Source organism: Panthera leo, chromosome B2, assembly GCF_018350215.1.
Source record: "Panthera leo isolate Ple1 chromosome B2, P.leo_Ple1_pat1.1, whole genome shotgun sequence".
Lineage (NCBI taxonomy): Eukaryota > Metazoa > Chordata > Mammalia > Carnivora > Felidae > Panthera > Panthera leo.
In genome coordinates, this window is record NC_056683.1 from 39,071,416 (window position 1) to 39,095,497 (window position 24,082).

Consider the following 24,082-nt stretch of genomic DNA (forward strand, 5'->3'; position numbering starts at 1 on the left):
AGCCTGACCTCAGGGGTCCTGGTATCAGTAGGGACTGAATGTCTAAGGAGCAACAATGTGACTCTGGCAGCACGTAGCTCAGCTACCACTAGCTGCGTGACCTTGGCCAAGTCACTTAAGCTCTCTGTTCTCAATTTCCTCACTCGTAAAATGAAGATAACAGTAGCACCTATCCCAACATCCTGGTGAGGAATAAATGGGGTAATGACATGACCTACTTAGACCGGTGTCAGGCCCCCAGGAAAGGGCCATGCTAGTGTGAGCTCTCACTGTTACTGAATCCCAGGCAGCATAACACACTGGGAAAAGCCTAGAACTTGGAGGCTGGGTTCAAATTCCAGCACCCCACACACAGGCCTCTACTGTGATCTTGAACTAAATAACCTATTTCCCAGTCTCCTCCCCTGCAGGAGGGGCAAATGGATAGAAACCTACTGAATTGAAGAGTGTTAACAGGGGGGTTGGGGACTGCCTGCCCTAAAGAATATCCTGGCAGCTGCAGGATGTGGAGCCAAGCTCCTGGCACCTGATCTCCAGATTAGTGGCTGCCTTCTGGGGCCTTCAGGGGAAACTGGTCCGACTTGGAAAGGAGAGCCAGGGACCAGCCAGGAACCAGGCCCCCAGGAGGTGCCATATATAGCCAGACTAGCTCAGAGGGCTTCTAAGGATGGCGGGTGGGGCAGGGGCCAGAATGGAGCAGTGGAAAAGGAAGCTGTCAGTTATCAGTCCAGGGGAAGGCCCAGGGTGCTCTCCCAAGTGTCAAAGGAAAAACTGTATGTGGGTGTGGTGGGAGCAAGGGGTCCCCTCTTCAGAAAGGGACCAGCCTGGGTCCACCCCTGCATCAGCTCTACCATCACTCAGTCAGGGAATTTGCACCACACTGTTATTTTCTCCCCACAGGTCTTTGGGAGCCAGCCCTGTATCTTCTCATTTGCATCTGTTTGACCCTCCTGGAATAGAGAACAGTAACTTAGCTGGCATCACTGAGGCCCAGAGATGCTTAGTGGCTTGGCCAAGATCACACAGTGAATCAAAGCTGAGATGGGGGCATGGATATGAACTTTGTACCCTCTCCCAATCCTGATACACGACAGCCAAAGTAGGAGACCCTGTCCTCAAGGGGGAAGTCTTCCCCACAGGGGGAATAAGGCGCTGGAAAAAAAATCCCTCCTCCTCGCTTCCCTCCCCCCAGACCTTTGACCTCTCCTTGGTTACTCCAAGCCCCTTGCTGTAGCCGTGACCTGGAAGTGGAGAGGGACACACGCAGATGTTGATTAAGACACGTATTCATCAGAGGGGCGCCTGGGTGGCTCAGTCGGTTGAGCGTCTGACTTCGGCTCAGGTCATGATCTCACAGTTCGTGAGTTTGAGCCCCGCATTGGGCTCTGTGCTCAGGGCCTGAGGCCTGCTTCGGATTCTGTGTCTCCCTCTCTCTGCCCCTTTCACACTCATGCTCTGTCTCTCAGAAAATGAATAAAATGTTAAAAAAAAAAAAAGACATATATTCATCAGAGCTGGCTGGGTGCAGTCCTGGGGATAAGAAGTATGCTCAGAGGACCCAGACTTAAATCCCTGTGTGATCTTGTGCAAATCACTTCACCTCCCGGAGCGGCAGGTCCCTACTTGCAAAACGAGGCCGGTATTACCCGCCTGTGTGAGACTGGCGTGAGAACGGAATGAAATGATGCATGCTTGAGTGCCCCCCTTGCAACAAGTCCTGTGAGCTCCCGGTGAGGCTGTACCTCCTGCGTCTCTGTGTTCTTGGTATTTCCTACAGTGCATGGCACGCAGGAGCCCTTTATAAGTGTTGGTCAAATAAGCGAAGGAAGTGAACCCTTCGCATTTAAATGGTATGTGTGTGTGTGTGTGTGTGTGATGACCAGAATCGTAATAACGTGTGTTTGCCTTGTACCCGCGATCACTGCCTTTTCTTTGTGGACTCGGGCACTACCACTACCACCCTGTTTTACACCCCCAGAAAAACGCCTGAGAAAAATAATCTCTGCACAAGTGCCTTCAGTAATCAGCCAATCAGGTCGGGTGACCATAGGGTTGATTGTCGATACCAGAGCGCTATGGGGAGTGGATGGGGCATGAGTAGTAACTATACCTGGACAGCAGGTAGAAATTATGACCATCCAAGCAAACCACAATGCTTGGGCATCATACAGGGCACTGTGCTACTCAGGATTCTCTGGGAAGAGAACCCCCAATACTCCAAACTGACCTGACTCCTATTGTCTAGTCAGACTGTGGAAAGGTATGCTCCCTTTCCACCACCACCACCCAGTCCCACTTGGAGCATGGTTCTGACCAGTGCCCAGTGTTCTCAGTTTCCTCACTTTCAACCTCTAGTGACCGTGACCCCACCCTTCCACTGCCCTGAGAATGTCCTAGAGTATTTGCAGTGCCCCAAACATGAATGCCTGTGGCCCCTGCTAAGCATCCATGATATGAATCTGCAAAAAGGTATCTGTCCATCTTCCAATGCTATTTCAGCTCAGGGATTTTTCTAGGGGCCCCAGGTCTCTCATTACTTTCAATAGGCTTAGAACTGGTCCCTCTGCTTCTGCTCTTTGGTCTATCTTCAACCAAGCAGCCTGGCTGATCCTGTAAAAATATAAGTCAGACCATGTTCTCATGTGTTCAAAGACAGGGGCTTCCCATATCACTCAGAGAAAAAGTCAAGGCCCTTAGAGTAGCCCATAAGGTCGCACCTATCTCACCCACACTTATCTCTCTGGCCTCATCTCCCAGGACTCTCCAGTCGCCCAGGTGTCCTTGCTTGTTCCGCAAACACACAAGGAACGCTGCCTCCCCAAGGCCTTTACACCGGCTCTTCCTCCCCTTGGAACACTTTCCCCTTAGATATCCATATGATTATTCCCCTCACAACCTTCAGCTCTTAGTTGTTTCCTTTTCAAAGTGCTTGCCTGGCCACTCTATAAAAATATAACATCACCTCTTGTCACTTCCGTCCCCCTCACCTTACCTGCCTTTTCTCCCTGGCACTTCGCACCTGCAAATAGCCTATATGTATATCACTTATCTTACTGATTGTCCAGCCCCCTCAAGCTCTGTGGGGGCAAGGGTTTTCATCTGTTTTGTTCTGTGCCATAGTCCCAATACCAGAACTGGCACCTGGCATATAGTAGGTACTCAACAAATATTTGTTAAAGGAATAAAGGACTGACCGAGAGGGAACATACCATGGAGGTCAAATGTTTGGCCTCTGGGATACAAAGGCCTGGGTTGGAATTCTGACTTGCCACTTTCGGGGCTGCATGGCCTTAGGCAAGGCCTTTAACCAGCCCTTCTGGGAGTCCAAGTTTCCCTATGTGAAACACAGGATGATACAGATTGCCTCCCATGGCTGTTGACAGTCTGATTTCACACATAAACCACGAAACTCACTGCCTGTCTTCTTTCAAAACCCTTGGAGCTCGTAAACAGCAATATCGCTAACTACTGGAGGCTCCCAAACCGACACTGCATTATGGGTTCATAACAGGCAAATCGGCGTCTGTTCCCTTTAAGTAACAGCTCACAGTTTCTTTCCAAATTGGCAGCTCTTATCCCACCCCGTCTCAGGATGCTCCTTTCCTGAACCCGCCAGTGGGGGAGGGGGTGGGTCTCTACAAGCACCCCGTTCAACACAAACCTCATCCTGCTTACACTTCTGAGAGCATCTCCCCCAAATCTCAGGATGCTCACCTGTAGGCCCCTTTTTCCACGCCACCCACCCCCGCCAGTGAAGCTGGAAAGGTTGCATGGGAAACAGAGGGAAGGATGTAAGGTGGAGGGGAAGAGGATGAATACATGTGTGAGCTAGTGGGGGAAGGGAGAGGAGGCCTCGCCATCCCCACCTGCCAGCTTCCTGTCTTTGCCTCCTGATAAATAGGGGATACTAATGGCCAGAGTTTCCATTCCCCCCATCCCGGCACCCGCTGTCACTCAATTAAAAAAAGATAGAGGGCGAGGGCCTGGGGGAGGGGCAGAGGGCTCTGGTTATAAAGCCTGTGGCCAGGAGGTGAGAACACTAAGCCTGGCCTGCCCGGTGCTCTTCCCGTCGTCCCCAGGCAGATTTAGCTGCTGACAGCTGCTTGGGCCTCTGCCGCCAGGCCCTGGCCCGGGAAACTCACCACCTCTCCCCTTTCTCAGTGACTGCGGAGCCACAGCCCCTCCATGGCCCAGAAAGAAGAGGCCGCTGCGGCTGCTGCGGCCGCTGCGGCTGCTGCGCCCGCCGCACCCGCTGCACCCGCCTCCCAGAACGGTGAGGATCTGGAAGATCTGGACGACCCTGAGAAGCTGAAGGAGCTGATTGAACTGCCTCCCTTTGAGATCGTCACAGGGTGAGACCTGGGTGTGGGCCGGGTCCCTCTCCCTAGAAGAGTGTGGGCTGGGGCAGGCTGGGGGAATTTAGGATGGGAATAGTAGGGGTCAGGGTCACAGACCTGCAGCCACGAGCCTACCATGCATGGTAGGGGCTGCGGGGGACACAGCTGCAAATTTCGCTTGGCCTCTCGGGGTGACACTTTGGACCCTCTAACCAGGGGGAGGGAGGGCAGCTCCTTAGAGGCAAGGGCCCAGAGAATGAAACCACGCTTGGGCCTCCTGGTACCAGGATGCCTCCTGCCTCTCCAGATACAGGCTGTCGAGTCCTAGGGAGTGTGGTAAGGACAGGGGATGACACAGGCATATTTAAAGATGGCCCCAAAGTACCTCCTCCCTCGACTTCTCTCTGTTGCTGAGAGGGCCTCTCCTCTATCTGTATAGCTCTCACTCTTTCTTTAGAGCTTCTCTCTGGAGTGAAAGATCCTGAGACAGGGAAAACAGACCCACCCTTTCCCAAGCCTGAGTGAGAAGCATTTTTCTTTCCCCCTTATAGAATTGAATCTGCCCACGGGTTCTTCATATCCACCCCCAGGGAAACAATAGTTACAGCACAGGTAACAGTCCAGGGCCAGAAGCTTCTGGGCAGAAGAGGCATTCCACCCTCAGCCACAGCCCAGAGGAACAAGGACCCTGAGCAAACGGTCTCCAGGCCCCAAAGAGAGGCCTACATACAGGGTCCCTCTGTTTTGTCCATATTATGACATCTCCAGGAATAGCACCAAGTGGTCCTTCCTCCTCTTTCCTCTCTGTTCCTTTTGCAGAAGACCCTGCAAAGATCATAGGCAAAGAAAAAGGGGATACATAGAGCCATATTCCCTCCCTCAGCTCCCGGGCTTCCTTCATGGGAGTCCCAACAATGACCACAAACAGAGGAGGGTCCACACTAGGAGAAATTTCAGGAAAAATGGAGGCATGATGTCCTCAGGGGGCAGAGGAGCCTGGGTGGCCATTTGGACTTGCTGTTTGAAGCTTGGCAAGTGATTTTCCAGTCCTGGCCTTAGTTTTTTCATTTGTGACATGAGGAAGTTACACTAAGTTGATCCCTAAGGTCCCTTCCAGCTCAGATATTTTCTGATCTCTACGAGAACCTGAGGGGAAAATGCATCCTAGTTCCTAAAGGAAGAATTCAGGCGAGAGCCTGGAACTTGCATTCACCCGTGCCCAACCGACCAATGTCACCCTCCCCCTAGGATTAAAGGAACAGAGGAGCACAGACTAATATAGACCTAGGGAGGGCCTAGGGCTACCAGGCCAGGAGGCCGCAATCCAGTGGCTCCCTATGGAAGAGATCCATTTTCTAACCTCTAAGGCTGCTGGTCTGTGCTGCCCTTGGTCACACACCAGCACATGCACACCCACTCTATGCAGTGTTATGATCTCCCCAGCGCAGGGGCAGGATAGGTCCAGAACAGAATTAGACCATGTGTGTTCAGTTGAACATGCTTTGCGGCCCCAGGGTGGTTGGTCCTAAGGGTTAAATCCTCTGGTGCAGTTTACGTTCATCCAGTTTACATTCATCCAGTTTACATATACTCGCACTGGCATGAGCCCATTCAACCCTCAGCACAGGGCTGGGAGAGGGGGTTATATTATTGCCACTCTACAGATAGGGAAACTGAGTCAGGGAGCCTCAGTAATTTGTTCAAGACCACAGAACCAGTACGTAGCAGTCTTCTTCTGACCCCAGCCAAGTGTTCTTTCCAAGGCCTCTTATTCATTCTGAGTCCCAGATTTCCCAAACAGGGCTCCACCTGCCTCCATCTGTGAGGTCTACTCAGAGCCTTCTCTGACCCAAGGCGCAGAAAAAGAGGTGCAGCAAGGTAGTCTTCTGGGTGCTCTGAAAGCAGTTCAGGACGGAGGTGGAGCCCTGAGAGTTTCCTGGCCATAAGTAACAGCTGTGGAGATCTGTCTCCTGGGCCCCTCTGGGTAAACAGATGGCTTAAAATAGCCCAGAGGTGCGGGTCTGTCTGTGCACGGACAGGATGAGGGAACAACTTTCCCCTCTTTTCCTCTCCAGATACCCTGGCATCAAGGAGGTCAGCAAAGCAGCTCCTCTCCTAGCCTAGACTCCCAGAGGGGATGGGTCTGTCTACACGGCTCCTTAGATTTGGGCCACAAACTAGCAGAAGAGGGAGCAGACAGAGGTGAGGTGAGGTGAGGAAGGCGTACCAGGTAGGAATAAGGAGATATGCCCCATTTGTCACGATTCTGGCTTGAATACGGCACTCAAGATAGAAAGCAGACCTAAGAACATTAACAAAATAACATGGTAGGAAGTGCTAGAAAAAGGTCAAAAACTGTCGTGGTGTGCCAAAGCCAACTCACGATGAGAACGGCCTGTATGCATCTCTTTCCAATTTTGCATTCAGTGACTTCATGTTGGTTTCTTGAAATCTCTATAGTGGGAGTATTTGCAGAAATCAACAAATGTTAGAAATCACGACTGACTTCCTTCCTTTCTTTCTCTCTTCCTTCCTTTCTTTTTTTCTCTCTTCCTTTTCTTCTTCTTTCTCTTTCTTTCTTTCTTTCTTTCTCTTTCCTTTCCTTTCCTTTTCTTTTCCTTTCCCTCTTCCCCCCTTTCTCTCTTTCTTTCTCTCATAGAACTGGGTGTTGAACCAGCACACCAAGGAAAGAAAGAACCCTCTAAACACAAAAGGAAGAGTAGAAAGGGCTCGGATTTGGTTATGCTTAAGATTGAGCTCTGAGGGGTAAGATTTGAGGCCCAGGGAAGGCACCATCCATCAGTACCAGGTTTAATTTCTTGCGTGTTGACCATTGTCCAAACTCTAAGAGGGTGGATCACTCGACCTATCTTTCAGATGGGAAAACCAAGCCTCAAAGGGATGAGTAATTTGCCCAAAGTTAATGGATGGAGTAGGGTGTAACCCCAGGGGTGTCTGACTCCAAATCACCACACTGCATCTTAAAAAGCCATAAATGGGAGGCTTTTTATATTCAACAAATATTTACTGAATAGGAATCATTTATTTACTGCCCATTTCCCCCACTAGTATTTAACTTCCATGAGGCCAGGGACTTTGCCTTTTAACTGCTTTATCCCCAGCACAAAAAACAGTGCCTACCTCCTCATAGACACTCAATAGGTATTTGTTGAGTAAGTAAATAACTGAACTGATGAACAAGCACCTATTGTATGTTCGGCTCCCTGCGAGGCATCGGGATAAGGCACTAATTGTAGGGAGGGCTTCTGAGAGGAGAGAAGTTCAGGATACATGAAGACCCAGCAGCGCTCGGTGTAGAGGAGAATTCCACGGGTTCGTGCCTCTCTCTGAACTCGGCATGCTTGAGGGAAGCTCTGGGGCATCAGAGCTAGTTGTCCCCTCATCTCTCCATCCCCGTGATGAGCAACTGTGGCTCTACCTAGCAGGCCCCCTGGCTGTGTGTTTGTCTTTGTTGGTCTCTAGTTGTGTTGTATATGATTTTGCATAAAGCTGAACCTGCTATCAAAGGGATTTGCATGGAACAGACATAAATGGCACAGACAGTGACTCCTTTCAACCACTTCTTTAGCTACCAGAGGTTGGCTCTGGCCACATGGGGAACACAGAGAGGACATGCAGGGTTCAGAGGAGAAGGGAGGGCAAGGAGTGAGGGCCTTCGACTCCGCTGTGAATGCCACAAGCCTCTCACGCCTTGCCCTGGTTTCCAGAGCATGTTGGGAAGGCTTGTCCCAGAAAGAATAGAAGACAGCCACTGATTCTGGCCTCCCTGGCTTCCACCGAGGCTGGGGGAAGGTCAAAGCTCCAGCATGAAGACAGTGCCTCCCAGGAAAAAGGCAGTGAGCTGCTCAGGGCTCACCAAGGGCAGAATCCCATCCAGAATTGCAAATCAGGAGCCAGCAGCCCAGCAAACCCCATCTGGGCTCTAGGAAGTCAGGCTGTTAGAACTCTCTGCTTCTAGTCTCCTTCTGACCGTGCCCACTCCTCAGCATCCACTTTGAAAGTGGTCTGGAAAAGGGAGAAGGAAACTGAAACCAGCAACTCTTGCCTCTTTTGAGCAGGGCACAAAAGGTCTGGCGAGGAAAGCTGAGCCAAGTCAACACTCAATGACCTGTGAGTAGATTTTCCACTCCATGGATTATTTTGGAGCAAATGTTTAATCTCAGACCAGTCTCTGCTGCCTTCCGGGTTGCTTTCTTTCACCGTATAGATTTCTGCTTAGGGAACGCAAATATTTTTAAACATGAACGTGAGAAAAATACGGTATAAATATATTGCATGTGTTCACATCCTTGCTCCCTCCATCAAGTCGACCATGCTCCAAATGTTCTCTCCCAGATATTAGGATTCTTGGTTTCCTGCCTAGAGAACTGCAATGCCCAGTAGCCTGGGTCTCTGCAAATGAAGTGTGATTGACTTGTGTGCAGGAAGTATGAGGACGTGGTGCTTAAAGAAGGGGGAATGGGGGGGAAGGAATAACACTGTTGGTTTCTGTGCCTGAAGCAGTGACTGAGCCCAGGTGAAGAAATCTGCTACCCACATGTTTCTCCTGACCACCATGCCAATAAACCCGTGCACGCGCGCGCACGCACACACACACACACACACACACACACACACACACACACACACCACTTCAGCAGTTAAACACCCGCTGGGGGGCGACAGCAAGGGCTATAAGTAAATATGGTACTCAGGCATCATGCTACTAGGAAAAAAAAGATGTTTATGATTATCTAAGAAATTAGTGTCACTATTTCCTTCCTTCCACTAGCAGGCATAACAGTGTTGACTTATTTTGTGATTCTATAAAATCACCCAAGATGACCATATTGTCTAGCTCCCTGGAGAGCTTTCAGCCCTCTCCCACCTCTGTTCCCCTTCAGGGCCTGCTGTTTCAGCCTGTGGGAGGCCCAAAGGACCTCATTTGCCCCTTATGGTCCTTCTGGAAAACCAAGAAGCCCACTGAGAAGCCAAGCAAGCCCAGTTTTTGAACAAGCTGAAAGGAAAGACTGGGAACCAAGACCTTCCCTGACTTTCCTTTTTTTTTTTTTTTTAATGTTTATTTTTGAGAGAGAGAGAGTGCAAGCAGGGGAGGAGCAGAGAGAGAGAGAGGGAGACACAGAATCCAAAGCAGGTACCAGGCTCTGAGCTGTCAGCACAGAGCCCAACACAAAGCTTCAACCCATGAACTGTGAGATCATGACCCGAGCTGAAGCTGGACGCTTAACCTATGAGCCACCCAGGAGCTCCCCCCGCACACTCCCACTTTTATTTCAATATTGACTTTCCTTTGCCCCTTGAAAGCATTTCCCTTCCTTAGGCACCTAGTCCAGAAGGCCCTGCTGAAGCACAGAGTAGGCTATTGGGCTGCTGGCCAGAGGGGTGGGAAACTGATATTTATAGAGAGGTGAACTTTCTTCCTCTCCCTTGGGTTTCAGGTTTCTCTGGGTCTTCTCCTCCTGTGGAGGGAAGAGGAGGAGGGGAAAGCATCAGAGCTTAAGAGAGGCTGGGAGAAATAGCAGCCTCACACTAGCCAGCCAACTCGTAACTATATGCTGGGCCAAGTTCATACTCTCACTGCGCTGCATTTGGCCAAGTTGGAGCAACACTTTTGGGGGCTCCAGAAGGAAACCCAAGGGGCCACACAGGCAGCTATTGGTGAAGCCCCCAACCAGCCACACAGTTGTGAATACTTCCAAGGGTTTTGAGAATCCACCATACGGTTGGCTCTGGATAGATTTGGGGGCAGGAGAGTGTCTGGCAAATGGCCTTGAAGAGCATCAAGTGTTTGGACAAGGAAGGTAGGCTCTGTGCTTCTCAGGAGAAAAAAAAAAAAATCCACTCTGGAAAGTGAAGGTACCATTTAGCAGCCAGTAAAATCTAGGCGTGGTCTTGAAGGGTGACTTTCACTGGGGAGAGCTCATTATAAATGAATTCCCAACAGGGATTGAAATAGGAGAGGAGAACCATTAGGCCATCCATTCTCCCCAAATGTTAAGTAAATAATAAACACATTTGACTGGGGACAGAGGGGTTTAGAGAGCTAAGTATAGTACCCAAAAGAATCCTGGGGCCAGGTCCTCAAACACATCCATCTCCACAGTGGAAACTGAACTTGACAGTAAGAGATATGGGAACTTGGGTGGAGCAAATTTTGCGATGGGGGTGGGGAATACAGCAGGGAAACAGCTCATGTTTTTTCAGCTCTTTGGCACCTGGCTGCCTAGCCCTAAGAAGACAAGGCCCTGGGACATCCGGGATTTCCCTGTAGCCCTGGGAGTTAGAAAGGGAAGACATGTAGGGCAGTAACAGCAGAGTTCATGGTTGCCACAGGGTATCTTTTGGGGCAACTGCAGAGATTACTTAAGAAAAAAAAAAAGAAAACATTCAGCCTCTCCAAGCCAGTACTCAATCCCCTCCTCTCGTCACTTTTATTACGTCCTTCTTTACTCAAGAGGCTGTAACAATTTTCTGCTGCCGCCTAAATCAGGGCTAAACATTCAAGAACCTTGGTGCCTTGTCCTCCATGGCTCCCTGTGCATTTAAAATTAAAATGCTCTCAGCTGTCTTAGCCAGAGTGGAGCTGCTAGCTTATAAGCATCTGGAGGGTAGAGGCCAAGTCTTTTTTTATTTATTTACTTATTTTTTTTTGACATTTATTCCTTTTTTGAGAAACAGTGTGAGTGGGGGAAGGACAGAGAGAGAGGGAGACACAGAATCCGAAGCAGGCTCCAGGCTCTGAGCTGTCAGCACAGAGCCTGACACAGGGCCTGAACTCACCAACCATGGTATCATGACCTGAGCTGAAGTCGGACGCCTCACCGACTGAGCCACCCAGGCACCCCCCAAGTCTTTTTTGACTTTGACATGACTCAATACTACATGTAACCTAAACTCTATCAAGGTACTCTTGGATAGCTTGACCTCAAAGATAAAAGCTTCTTGGACACTTATTGTGTGACAACCCTCCTTCACCTGAGGGAAATAACAGACTTGAGAAAGTCACCTGGAGAGGCGGGCACTGTGCATTGTGGGCCAGCCCAGGCCCAAGATGAAACAGCCATGAGCGACAAGGAGGAGAAATGGAAGCAGGAAATGTTCCGCAAAATCTTCCAGAAATGGAAGCAGGAAATGTTCCGCAAAATCTTCCTCTTGCTCTATCATGAGAAATTTTACATGCTTGCTACTTTGTAAGATTGCTATTTGAACACTGCTTTTCCAACATTGCCACCTATTAGAATCATCTGGAGGGTGTGTTTGTTTGTTTTTTTAATGCTGGTGCCTGGGTTCCCTCCAGACCTTCTGATTTCATTGCCTTGGCATGGGGCCCAGGCACTGACATTTGTAGAGTCCTCTGGGTGATTCGGCTATGTAGCCCCCCGCGAGAGAGTGACTGCTTTAGAAATGCAGGCGCGTGCTGTGTGTTGGAGGGATGGTGGGGCGTTTGGAGACCCTCACTATTGGGGTGACCTGAATGCACACCTCCAAATTCTCTCCCCTGCTCCAGATAACACCTTTCTGAATTCTTTCACGCCGTGTGGTCGCTGATGCTAGCCAGGGCAAGGCCGGCTTTGCCCGGGAGAGCCGACGTGTCTCTGAGGCACCGAGGCTGGAGAGCCACCTGCTCTTAGACATAAGCGCTCATCCTTCTTTCTTCTCCCCTGTCCCCTCTGCCCTCTCGCCCCACAGGGAGCGGCTGCCCGTCAACTTCTTTAAGTTTCAGTTCCGGAACGTGGAGTACAGCTCCGGGCGGAACAAGACCTTCCTCTGCTACGTGGTGGAAGCGCAGGGCAAGGGGGGTCAGGTGCAGGCCTCCCGCGGGTACCTGGAGGACGAGCACGCCGCCGCCCACGCCGAGGAGGCCTTCTTCAACACCATCCTGCCGGCCTGCGACCCGGCCGTGCGCTACAACGTCACCTGGTACGTGTCGTCCAGCCCCTGCGCCGCCTGCGCCGACCGCATCGTGCGGACCCTCGGCAAGACCAAGAACCTGCGCCTGCTCATCCTGGTTGGGCGCCTCTTCATGTGGGAGGAGCCCGACGTCCAGGCCGCGCTGCGGAGGCTGAAGGAGGCCGGCTGCCGGCTGCGCATCATGAAGCCCCAGGACTTCGAGTACGTCTGGCAGAATTTTGTGGAGCAGGAAGAGGGCGAGTCCAAGGCCTTTGAGCCCTGGGAGGACATTCAGGAAAACTTCCTGTACTACGAAGAGAAGCTGGCGGACATCCTGAAGTAGGCCCACCGGGCCCAGCCTTGCGTGAGTCACGGCGCCCCTGTGGTCTTGTTAGCCTTGAACTTGGGTCGAAGGCTGGCGGGCAGGTGGCAGAGTGCGGGAGGTTTGGCCTGGCCAGGAACGAATTTCCCTTCTCTGCTCTGGGGTGGTTGTAAACACATTTTACATCTATTGATTTTTGAGAGACAGAGTTAGTGCCCGAGTGGTGGAGGGGCAGAGAGAGGAGGAGACCCAGAATCCGAAGCAGGCTCCAGGCTCTGAGCTGTCAGCACAGAGCCCGATGCGGGGCTCGAACCCACAAATCGTGAGATCATGGCCTGAGCTGAAGTCGGACACTCAACCGACCGAGCCACCCAGGCGCCCCGTAAACACATTTTAGAAGATCCCAAGTTTTCCTTTTCTCTTAACTGCAAATTCGTCTCCCTAAACCCTTTTCGTTCCTACCCTGTTGTATCAAACGAACTTTCCCCAGAACTTTGTAATACTCAAAGGTTGACAGGAATCTTCAAGCTTTGGTGAGACCGAATGACCTGCCATGGTCAGACTGTCCCTCAAGAAGCATGCCCCCACTGGCGTTGAGTCCAGACTTACTGACTCTGGACATCTTCTGGAGGCCCTGTTCCCACCCCCAATTGCAATCTTACCATTCCATTGTCCTGTAATGTAGGCTTTTCATTCCTTCAAATGTAATTTTTTCATTTGGGGTACTTTTGAAAGTCCCCAAACGGATTTGTATTCAACTTATTATTAATTTTGCCAGAGAGGCTTTCATGTTTTCAAATAAATGGTTTGGCCTTGAAGGAGACCAATAATTTCGGTGTGAATATACAACACAAGAACATTTTTCTTACTTTGAGAAGACCTCAGCGGAACTCATAGAAAAATGCTGTATTCAGGAATGGGGATACCACAGCAACAAGTTCCTCTATGCAGGAATATAGAAAGGGTTAAAAAGATGTTTGTAAATGAGACAGCAGCTCAGAAGTAGCCTCCTACAGACATCAAGATGTGATAGAACTGGAAGTAAAGATTAGCTATTTAGGCAAATAATTAGGACACAATTAAGGCCAACTTGGCCTCTTGCTGAGGGTAAATTAGACTCTCACAGAAACAGGCCGATTACCCTCAGGAAAGAGGGTAAAAGATCCTTTGCTAACTTTTTTTGAGTTCGGTCTGATCTAGTTTGCTCCCGCAGAAATGCTATAACCAAGTCCCTTCGCAAGGCCTGAGTTACTGATCAAGATCCTCCAGAAACGAAGAAAGGGTCTTTACCACCCTCTTCTCCAACTTAAATTCTGGAACAATTCACATATTAACAAAATGTGAATGCAGCATGCTTCTATGAAGCTTCTATGAAGCTATGAAGCTTCTATGAAGCTATTCAATTCACTCTTGGTGTCTCTCACCCTTAATATTCTTAAGAAAACATGTGGCTTCACAGACACGTTTTTGGAAATATCAATGTACTGGAGCTCGATGTTGCCAGACGTCTGCTACTAGACATACACACAGGGTGCCTGATAATTCTCCAGCTGAGCATTTGCCAATCCGAGAGGACATGATTTTTGGCCATTTTTTACAAAAAGCAGGGCCCATTGAATTCAGTGAGAATATGGTCACATAATGCCACATGGTATTCTGTTCACATAAAATATGACACCGCTCTAGTGGTGGCGAGTGATAAAAATAGATTTCTAAGGGTGACTTCTGAAAATACCAAACTTTTAAATACCTTGAGGATTATATTAGTGTAGGTGCTATCACTGTAATTATAAACCCTACTCAGACTCCAGAATGATGAGTGGTAGCTTAATTTTAACTATAGTATACTTTCTTCTTAAATGCCTTTCTGAGTCACAGGCCACTTCTTCCAGCTGCCTAACCAGCAAGTCTTCAGAGATGCGGGTGTGTGTGCGTGCACGCGCGCGCACCTGTGCGCGCACGTTGTTTTTTCCATTAAGTTAAATAATTAGATAGCTAAATCTGCTATAAAAAGTAAGCATTTCAAGGAGGATTAAAAGGAGCTTTTAATTTTGGATAATTGAGGGTTGTATCTTACGCTAATCTAAACGGAAGTAAAATAGATAAATCAGTTTGAGGGGAAAGTCCATTTCCAAGTCAAATTATTTTAAAATAAAATATTATTGGACATGTTCCACATTATAAGCCTCTTTCCATTAGTGTACATGACCGTATTATCTGGACCCATTAACATGCTTCTCTGTACTGTATTTGAGTTATTCATGTTCATGAAGGGAAAGGTTAAAATGTACCCAGTTAAACAAACAAAAAAAACAAAAAAAAAAAAGGCATGAAATCCAGTTGTAATCTAAAAGCCCTAAAGAACAACTCCGCTTAATTAGAATACTAAGAAATGGGCATTTGTTAAAGAAAATTTGCCCTACGTTTCTTATTCCATCTTTTAAAAAAAAATGACAGAATAGAACTTAACCATGTATCTAACTCAAGAGAATAGAATTAAAGTAGAGATCTTCTGGGGTTTTCCCTGTGTGAACCACACCAAAACATGAATAGAGCAAACCTAACACTGGGAACAGTGGAAATCACAGGCAACTGGGGGAGAAATTCAGATTGCTGGGGAGGGCACACAGAGACCTCAGCTCAAAAGAAACTCTTCATTGGGGCCAGCAGAGCTCTCAGTAACATGCTTTCTTGTTTTCTCACTAAGGTCTGCCTGCTGCCACCAGGAGACAGCAGTGACATGTATGGCCATCTGGGACATGTCTGACTTCCTAGTACCACTTGAGCTGGACAACATTGGACACCAACCAATCCTTCTGCACAGGCCCTCCAAGGACTCTAAATATACTGCTCATGCTGTAAATCATTTAAGCCATGGCTCTCTCTAAGGCTGCTCTAAGGCTGCTCTTGGGAAAAGTGAGTTGCAAGGAAAATGACAACTGTATATGGGCCGCAGGCATCTGTGGGGCTGAGGGGCCTAATTATTCCCCCAAATGGGTTGCTTTGAGGCAAAGAGGCTCAGACCCAAGGTTTGTGCAGATCTTTGAAATATGTCCGGATGTGTATTTGTTTTTTTTTTTTTTTTAAAGAAAGATAGCAACATTAATAAAAGAAGTGGTGTGGTTTTTCTGTGACCAGGTTTTTTAGGGAACTTGGACATTTAGAAGTTACTATGTACAGTGAACAAGTCCTAGGAATAGGGACGTTCCCAGGCTATGAGCCAAGCCAGGATATTAGAAAGTGGAAGGGAGGCTTAATCCAGGGCTTGTCCAGGCAACACAGGATACTAACTCTCCTAGGCGGACTTCCCACCCCAGTCTTGACATTTATCCAGTATTTTCTTCTGTGATTACTTGTAATTGAGTGCCTTTTCCCTTCTCTGAAGACAAGGAATATGGCAGAGGGTGAAACAAAGGCAGGGGAAATCTGTTTACAAGATATCCATGTTCCGACTGCCAACTAATAAGCAATTAGCGTCTTAAGGAAAGGATAAGTAGGATCTCAATGTTCAGACACACATACTGTAGGACTAGTTGGTATGTGGTACTCGATGGTGATGGCAGGATGGTGTCAAGTCTCGTTTCTTAAAAGGCTTGAGTCTTATGGAGAAGCAAAATTTCACATGTGAATTTCTGGGTGTTTGCCAAACTCTAACTAGGTTTCCAGGAATAATGTGCTCATTCTATCAGACCATGCCTCTTCTTCCCAAGCTTCAAGTGTGATAAATCATCAGAATTTGACCCCAAGACTATATGCAAATGACAAAGCACTTTATCGTATCCCTGCTGAGTCCCAGAATTCCACTTACAGCCAATCCTCCACAAGACTAGTCTTTGTTCAAAGAATCATCAAGGCTCATACTCCATGAAAAAAATTAACCCTAATTCCTTTAAATGTAGAAGCCTACAAAATCAATGTTTTGAGCCAAAAGCAAAGATTTATTTGCATAAACAAAATACTTTCATTCTAAGTTTGCTCTTACCATCCCACTCTCATTCTCTGTGTTGTGTATTTAGACATTTCTTTTTCCCCCTTCGGTTTTACCATATGTGGACAGAAGTGAAGCTTCAAGAAAGCCTAACAATGAACTTGGCCCTGCACTACCCCTACCCAACAACATGAACTTGTCTGTTCCAGAGATACAAAAGTGAAGTACTTTTTGAAACTGCTGCCTCCTATCAGGCTGCAGTGTGATAAGAACACGAGTCTAAAGTACAAAGATTATATTTAACTGGTGTTTCCATAGTGTTTCAGCAACTCCCTTCTGAAAACCAGTTCTTTTATCTTGAGTAAGCAGCAAGTCCCAGGACAGACCCAGAATTCACTCTAGGGAGAAAATCAATAGTTGGTCTCGCTATTTTAACTTTTTAAAAAAAGCTGATTTATTTTGAGAGAGCGAGAGAGCCAGCATGCAAGCAGGGGAGGGGCAGAGAGAGAGGGAACGAGAGAATCCCAAGTGGACTCCGTGGTGATATGGGGCTCAGACCCAAGAACCATGAGATCATGACCTGAGCCAAAACCAAGAGTCGGGACATTCTACTGACTGAGTCACCCTGGGACCCCTAACTTTAATTTTTTTTATTTCAAGTAGGCTGTATGCCCAATGTGGGGCTTGAATGCAAGGCCCTGCCATTAAGAGCTGCATGCTCTACTGACTGAACCAGCCAGGTGCCCTTTTTTTAATACCATAGTAACGGTAAAACAGAAAATTCCACGAGTTTTCCCAACATCTTTGATACTGAATCCGGGGACATACTCTTTCACCATGAGCACAGGAGTGGATAAAGTGGTGCTCTCTTAGCTTAGAAAGAAAAGGGGACTAATATTTACTATTCTCCATCCCAGCTGGCTGCACACCATAACCTTCTGCTGCTTAAAAGCACAAAGAAATATAGCCAGCCCTCCACCCCACCCCAAACTACCAAACTAGAATTTCTGAAGGAAGTGGGCCTTTTTCTTAAAAAGATTCATAAGGATTTTGTTGAGAGCTGCTGATTTGTTGAGTCATTACTCTGCCCTGAGCAATTCAGCAGGCATTTACTATATGTTACCTCATTTGTTTCATGGCTGAATTCATACACGTTCAGTCACAGAAGCTTTGTGGTGGAAGAAGAAAGAGTTCACCAGGAAGGGATTCTAAACCCTCCTTTCCAGAAATACTGACCCACAGTTCTTGTCCATTCTGATTTCTTCTCACCTTGCTGCTCTTCCCCCTGGACCCTTTGTCTGATTTCTCCCAATTAATTTTCAGGCGAATCTTCCATTACCCAGGTCCAGAACAACAGATGTGTGTACAGAACCTCACTAGACCCCAAAAGAAAAGATATTTATTCTTCCATTTCTGTCACCACAAATATCTTGTTAACAACATAACACTCATCTTTGTAATTAAAACAAAACAAAACCCATCACTCTCTCCTAGGATGAACATGACATTAGATTAACACTAAGCAAACTCACAAATGACAAAAGATGGAAAATTAACTGAAATGTTCATCCTTCCTGAAATTTCTCTTAAACAGCAGAGAAGTATAATCAATGCTGCCACCCAGTGGCAAGCCAAACAAGTCAGGAAGCATCCCGGAGAAAACGGGTCAGAGGCCCAACATCCGGTTTCCTTGCCTCCTATCAGGCCATCTACTCCTTACCTTCTTGCAAAAAACATCACAGCAACATTTCCCAAGCAATCCCTCCTCCACAGTTCCAGTCCAATCATGAGAATACAGCAACCCAAGTCTGGCCTGTGACACAGACTACTTCACATGAAACTTCCCCTGACCGAGGACTTAAATAGGCCAGTTCACCCAGTGCTATGGTCCAGTAGGGGTTAAAACAGGAGAATGTGGACACATCCAAAGCGCCCGTCTGTTCAGAGTGTGTACACAGTAATTCTGATGTCTGTTGCTTCAAACACCTCCTCAATCATTGCAGATACGTTTTCCCATTGCAGACGATCAAGACCACATCCAATCCTGAAAAAGACAAAACATCTCCGCTGGTTGTGGTGAAGCTATCTGAGAAGTCACTTCTTTCCACTTCCCTTAGGCTGTACCCACTGAAAGCAAAAAGACAAATGATCTGGCCTCACACCTAGGCAGCTATGGCAGGAGTCCGCAAGTTAATTCCTGTTGTGAGTCACCTAAGGCTGTTCCTAGACAGCCCCAACATCCAATAGCTGTCACTTCTCTTTTGCCTAATAAGGTACCACTTCTCAATTGTTTGAGGCTACATTTAGAAAATGTATAACTGCGGTGATATGGGAACCTCACTATCGTTCTAGATCTATTGATAAAAACTAGCTGGTATTTTTAAAATACACTTATGATAAAGGAATGGAAGGTGAAGGAAGGTAAAAAGAAGGACAAAGGACAGGATCTCTGCAAAAAGGAAATCAAAACAAAATGTCAGGAAGTCCTGAGCTGATTGCATTTCAGTCTTTGCAACACCCTGGTGAAACATCAATCAGCCCATAAAACTCTACTACTACCTGGCACCTTTCTTCTAAGATGTTACCTTATTGATCCTCAATATCCCTACAGGAAAAAAAAAGAAGACTTAACATTGCTAATTTCACATAATTAAATCCCTGAAAAAACTGTGATAAAAACACCCAACAATTTCTGATACATAAGACATGAATACATTAAAGCCCAAGGTAAGATGAGGGACCTTGTAGCCACATTTATAGTTAACGTGGAGCTTGGAACAAACCTGCATGCATGGTCAGCACTGACTAAAAACTAGACTGACAGGAAGAGAAATGACCCCAAGCCTATTTCCTAAAATGAAAGTAAAGAGCATGTTGAACCCCCAATGTCATTCCCTTAAGTTCCCAATAGCTAGGGTCTAAGACATTACATAAGTGACGTATCCTCTGGCTACTACCCACATGGACTACAAAACAAGCATGCAGATTAGAAGGCAGTGATAATTTACAACTTTTTCTGTACCAGATTAACGGGCTTGGGATACCTGAAGTGGCCCAGAAGAAAATCACAATTGCTCAGATTTGGCTCTTAAGCTTTTACTCCTTCAAGAACAGAGTCTCAGCCTTAGATAGAAGATGTCCAGATTCAACAGAGAGGACTCAACAACATGTCCTCCCGACTAAGCAGGCTGTGTGTTTTAATTATTCTGATTCATTCAACACAGGCTAAGAAATGGGTAAAACGTGGCCTGAGGTCTGACAACTGGTTCACTGGTGATGTTAAAAAGCTTTTAAATTTGTCCACTTTTAAGCCTGTATTTTGAGTTAGGGTTTCAAGTCATTTGTCTCCCGGTAAGACAGCAAATGTCACCACTCGATTACAAGTATTCATTCGGGGCCCTGGATTTCCTTGCCTGGGCATAGAGAGGTCGGTGACTCCATTCTTCAGACAGTGGGACTTCATGGCCTCTAAACTCTTCTGTAAGTTTTCATAAGTTGGCTTATGTGAAGCCCTTTTCTTTGTAATCTGAGTACAAAGAATGAATTTAAAACTTCCATTAGTCCAAAATGATAGCCAAAGAAAAGCTATCACATTCTCACAACATCCTGATCATTAAAAAACTATATACTTTCAGAATTCATTAGAGCAGGACAAATCTCATATTGTCCCTTCCAGTTATGGGAGGCCCTCAGGAAAATCCACTAAACAGGGCCTGAGAAACCCAGAGAGCACCATGTAATAACTTTTCCTTTTCCCAGGAAGCCCAGGAGATTAGCAGGCCGTGCCTATTGTCTATTGTTTTTAAACAAGGTAGGTCAAAGTCTCTGTGCCACTTCCAAGAGATAAGCAATGTATCTGTAACAAGAAAGAACCCATACCACCTAAAAACTTCCTGTTAAGTCTATTTATTTAGAAACCACAGTTGTTTGCTTTTCATTTCTCTATAAAGAACAAAAAGAAACTGGTAGTGTTCCAAACAAGACTGGAAGTCACATCGACCTTAAGGACAGCATCCCAAGGGCTTAAGGCATGTCCCTGTTCAGTGTGCTATCCAGATCAGACTTGTAGTGGGTTGGCTGCTCTAAGTCGCTCAGCACCATCACCAAGCAGCCACACTCCTTCCAGGGCCTAAAGGACATATGGACAGTGGAAGAATCCCACATTGAGGCAGAAGGCAGGAAAAGAGCTAAGTAATACTAGGCACTGCATTTGAGAGGGAAGAACAAAAGAAAAACTCCTTTGGGATATCCATCTTTTGAGATATGTTTCTATCTCACCATAATTAGGAAAGAATTAAGGCACGGGGGACATCCCTAATTTTTCCAAGTCTTAGAACACAGGCTTTTGGTAGTTGTCACAGTGGAGCTGGGAGGCAGCCTCGTGCTCCTTTCTAACGCAGTGCTCCCAATAGCCACCACCACTGGATCTGAGCTGGCATGGATCAGAAGTTGTGGCCATCTTTGTCTGTCTAGAACGGAACATCACGAGCAACACAAATGCAGCAGCCCACATCCAGTCCTTAGAACACCGTAAGAACTGACCCTCATCTTACCAAGTAATATATATATCGCCCATCTCTCTTCAGAACAGCCACTTCTCCAGATTTCTTTTCTACAAAAAAGTTATTTAATAGTAGAAAGGTATTTAAAAAAACAACACCGATTTGCATTCTTCAATTTAAAATAAAATCTTTACAGATTTGAGTTGACTTTAGTACTAAACAATAATTTCAACTCTGAAGAAACCTAGGGTCTCTGTTAACACTTTGTTTCTTATCAGCCTTCCTTAACTTCCAGCTTTCTTATCCATTTTCTCAGTCTTGTTTTCCTCTTATCCCGTCCTGCCCATATTTTCAAATAAACCCTTACTTATTCACTTAAAAAACTTTTAATAACTTTTTCTTTTACATATAAAGAGTTACTGTGTTAAGCATTATGGAGCACAGAGATGTGTAAAAGTTCCTAATTGGTGAAGAGCTTTCAATGAAGGGAAGGTGTCCCGTTTACAAAGAACTACAATAAAAAGCAGTATAAACTTTTAATGGAATCACCAGTGGAGTCTCTGACCCGATAAGCCTGGACCGTGATCTGAGCAACTATTGCCAAAGCTCTGCATGTGATTCTAACTCCTGTCTCTGGTTTAAAATCACTGGTAAAGTGATGGGAACGATCCGTAAGGAAGAGGTTTTAAACTCCTCTTTGAGGAGTAAGTAAAATATGGGTAGACAGAATCTTGAATGCCTAGTTAACACCTATGGACTTTGTTAAGCACTTCCGTTATTAAAAGTTTCAGAAAACTGAAGTAATATCAACAAAGTTTTATGACAGAGGAAGAGATTAGAAACGTTTATGAGAATTCAAGTTTGGTGTGATGAAGACCCAAACTGTAGGCCATTTTTGTAGAGGAAAACCTTAATCTGAAGAGTTCAAGTTCTCAGTGGTTGGGAACCACTGCATGTATATCCTGTCTAATAATTAAAATGTAACAGGTGATCAAGACCATCTAGCCAAGGCGGACGAGTAAAGCTGTTTTTCAAAACTCACGTTGATTTAACAGCTCCTGCACCCCTCCAAATTTCTTCTTGAAGAGGACAGCTATCCCAGCACCCATTCGACAATCCTCACTGATACAGTGGGCTAAAGAGTCTGTTTTGGGGCATGCAAAAAGGTCTCCTTTCACATAAGTGATCTAAAATGTGAAGAAGGGGAAAGAAAGGTTTTATTTGATACAGAAAAACACTTAAGATATTTCTTTCATTTTCCTTTATTGTGTTTCCCACCACTGCCCCTCCTTGATTTAAAACCAAATCTGCTGCGGCACCTGGGTGGCTCAGTCAGTTGAGAGACCGACTCCTGATTTCGGCTCAGGTCATGACCTCATGATTTGACACTGAGCCCCACTCTGCAAAAACAGCGTGGAGCCTGCTTGGGATGCGCACCCGTGCGCACGCGCTCTCTCTCAAAACAAATAAATAAACATTAAAAAATAAATAAAACCAAAGCTGCAGAATTTAAGGAGTTAACTACAACAAATTAAAGCATGTGTAAGAGAAAAGTGATCATGATCTCTGCCTCGTACTGTATCAGCCTTTCTGAAGCAAATCAGCTGGGGAGGGAGGAAGACAATTCAATTATGGCTTTAATTAAAGTGTTTATGCTTTTGACCTTAATTATTCTGAATTTCAGTTCACCAATAAGTTAATAGTTGTTACGCACTCTGCTTCCTTCTGGATCTTCATTAGGGCTGCCGGCCATGATACTGAGTCGCTATTTCCAGAACTTAGGTGTTTCTTCAGCTACGAGAAGGGAAAAGGAAAAACGCTTAGGCAGCCTGAACATATTATATTCAAATTCCCTGACCACCCACTTGGTAGTCTTCTTCCCCCACCATTTATCGCTGAATGGGAGTTCGTTCAGGCTCTAGAAAGTAATACAAAATTCTTCTGGGGCAAGAATGAGGAAGGATGGCTAGGTCTGGAGGCGGCCGGGCCCCGCTCGCATTTCGCGCTTTCCTTGGGGGCGCCCCGCTCGGCCAGGGGAAGTAAAGGCGGTCCCTACCACTCGTCTCCTCCTTTTTCCGCGCCCGGGCAAGGCGGATTCAGGACTGTCTCTTCTCTGCAAAACCAAAAGTACTTCCCCAGTGGGTCTGGCACACGAGACAAAAGGAGGGACTTGGCCACAGTCCCGCTGAGCAACCGAGGAGTGTCTGGACCAGGGGAGTTGTACCGCCGAACCGCAGGCGTGGAGAGGGAAGGAGGCCTCTCAAGGAAGGCTCGCCCCCATCTGCTCGTGGGGGGGGACGGGGAAGGAGTCTAGAGAGGCCTCCTGTTCTGTCTCCCACCCTAGGGCAGGTCAGCGAAGGAACAGGGCCTGTCGTAGGGTCCCGTGGGAAGGAGAGAGAAGGCTCCCTCAAAGCCCCAACATACCGGGGTTACCCTTCCACCTGGAAAGGAGTCGGCCGTTGCGAAGTCCCGCCCCACGGGGAAGGGCTCCGGATCCAGCCCTGGTAGGTGGGAAGCAGCGGACGAACCCAGACACAGAACCAATCCAGCCACAGCCCTTAATTGCACGCACCTAAAATGGCCGCCCACCACCCGGGAGCGGGGCGGAAACAAGCCTCTCTAGCAAGCCAGCCGAACTTGCACTCTTTGGTAATGGCCGCCGAACTTCCGGCGGTAAAATCCGTGGAAAGTCCCGCCGCCGCCCGGGCATGCGTAACGAGATAGCCCGCCGCGAGTGGGGAAGAACGGCGCTTGCGCCTTAGCCCCAGGGGTGTGTCTCCAGCCACCGCAGAGAAGGGGGTGGGCAGTTGGCAAAGAAGATAGTTAGCGCCTGCGTAGTACTATGTTTAGGGCGGTGTTTGAGTTCAAGGATCTGGCGCGTCCAGAAGGCGCCTGCGTATTCCTTCTGCTGGAAATGGTGTCGAATCAGGAAAGTGGGCGTGGCTCCAGGGAACGCCTGCGCGATGCTCCCTCAACTGGGGGTGGGGCGAACCAGATGCTGGGGTTAGGGGGCGTGGTCTCAGGGGCGCCTGCGCGGAGGCGGTTGGAGGGAGGCCCGATTCCCCTTTGTTCGGGTTCGCCA

General features: G+C 47.4%; 2 protein-coding genes across 7 annotated transcripts; one reads left to right on the forward strand and one right to left on the reverse strand.

Moving 5' to 3' along the window:
* Positions 1-4,185: 4,185 nt before the first annotated feature.
* On the forward strand, positions 4,186-15,987 carry APOBEC2 (apolipoprotein B mRNA editing enzyme catalytic subunit 2). The gene is made up of 3 exons (XM_042938671.1): positions 4,186-4,352; positions 12,048-12,612; positions 15,278-15,987. Exons 1-2 carry the CDS (start codon positions 4,186-4,188, stop codon positions 12,589-12,591), a joined length of 711 nt encoding a protein of 236 aa, XP_042794605.1. The 3' UTR covers positions 12,592-12,612; positions 15,278-15,987.
* A 1,893-nt stretch (positions 15,988-17,880) lies between these two features.
* Positions 17,881-23,916, reverse strand: OARD1 (O-acyl-ADP-ribose deacylase 1). 6 transcript variants are annotated; one of them, XM_042938686.1, is made up of 6 exons: positions 23,573-23,907; positions 22,715-22,794; positions 22,043-22,187; positions 21,052-21,110; positions 19,912-20,024; positions 17,881-18,542 (listed from the first exon to the last, which is right to left on the reverse strand). In XM_042938686.1, exons 2-6 carry the CDS (start codon positions 22,751-22,753, stop codon positions 18,440-18,442), a joined length of 459 nt encoding a protein of 152 aa, XP_042794620.1. In that variant the 5' UTR covers positions 22,754-22,794; positions 23,573-23,907; the 3' UTR covers positions 17,881-18,439. The 6 variants fall into 6 exon arrangements, with proteins under 6 accessions (XP_042794620.1, XP_042794618.1, XP_042794621.1 ...); XM_042938684.1 differs by having other exon boundaries at positions 23,425-23,905; XM_042938687.1 differs by lacking the exon at positions 23,573-23,907 and adding an exon at positions 23,057-23,392.
* Positions 23,917-24,082: the final 166 nt, after the last annotated feature.

Bases quoted from the DNA above. Each gene is read 5' to 3' on its own strand.
- APOBEC2 (XM_042938671.1), top strand. From the start codon at position 4,186: ATGGCCCAGAAAGAAGAGGCCGCTGCGGCTGCTGCGGCCGCTGCGGCT. The intron at 4,353-12,047 runs GTGAGACCTGGG...CTCGCCCCACAG, and splicing joins CCCTTTGAGATCGTCACAGG to GGAGCGGCTGCCCGTCAACT.
- OARD1 (XM_042938686.1), bottom strand. From the start codon at position 22,753: ATGGCCGGCAGCCCTAATGAAGATCCAGAAGGAAGCAGA. The intron at 22,188-22,714 runs GTGCGTAACAAC...TTCACATTTTAG, and splicing joins AAGATCCAGAAGGAAGCAGA to ATCACTTATGTGAAAGGAGA. The intron at 20,025-21,051 runs GTAAGATGAGGG...CTTTGTACTCAG, and splicing joins GGCGATATATATATTACTTG to ATTACAAAGAAAAGGGCTTC.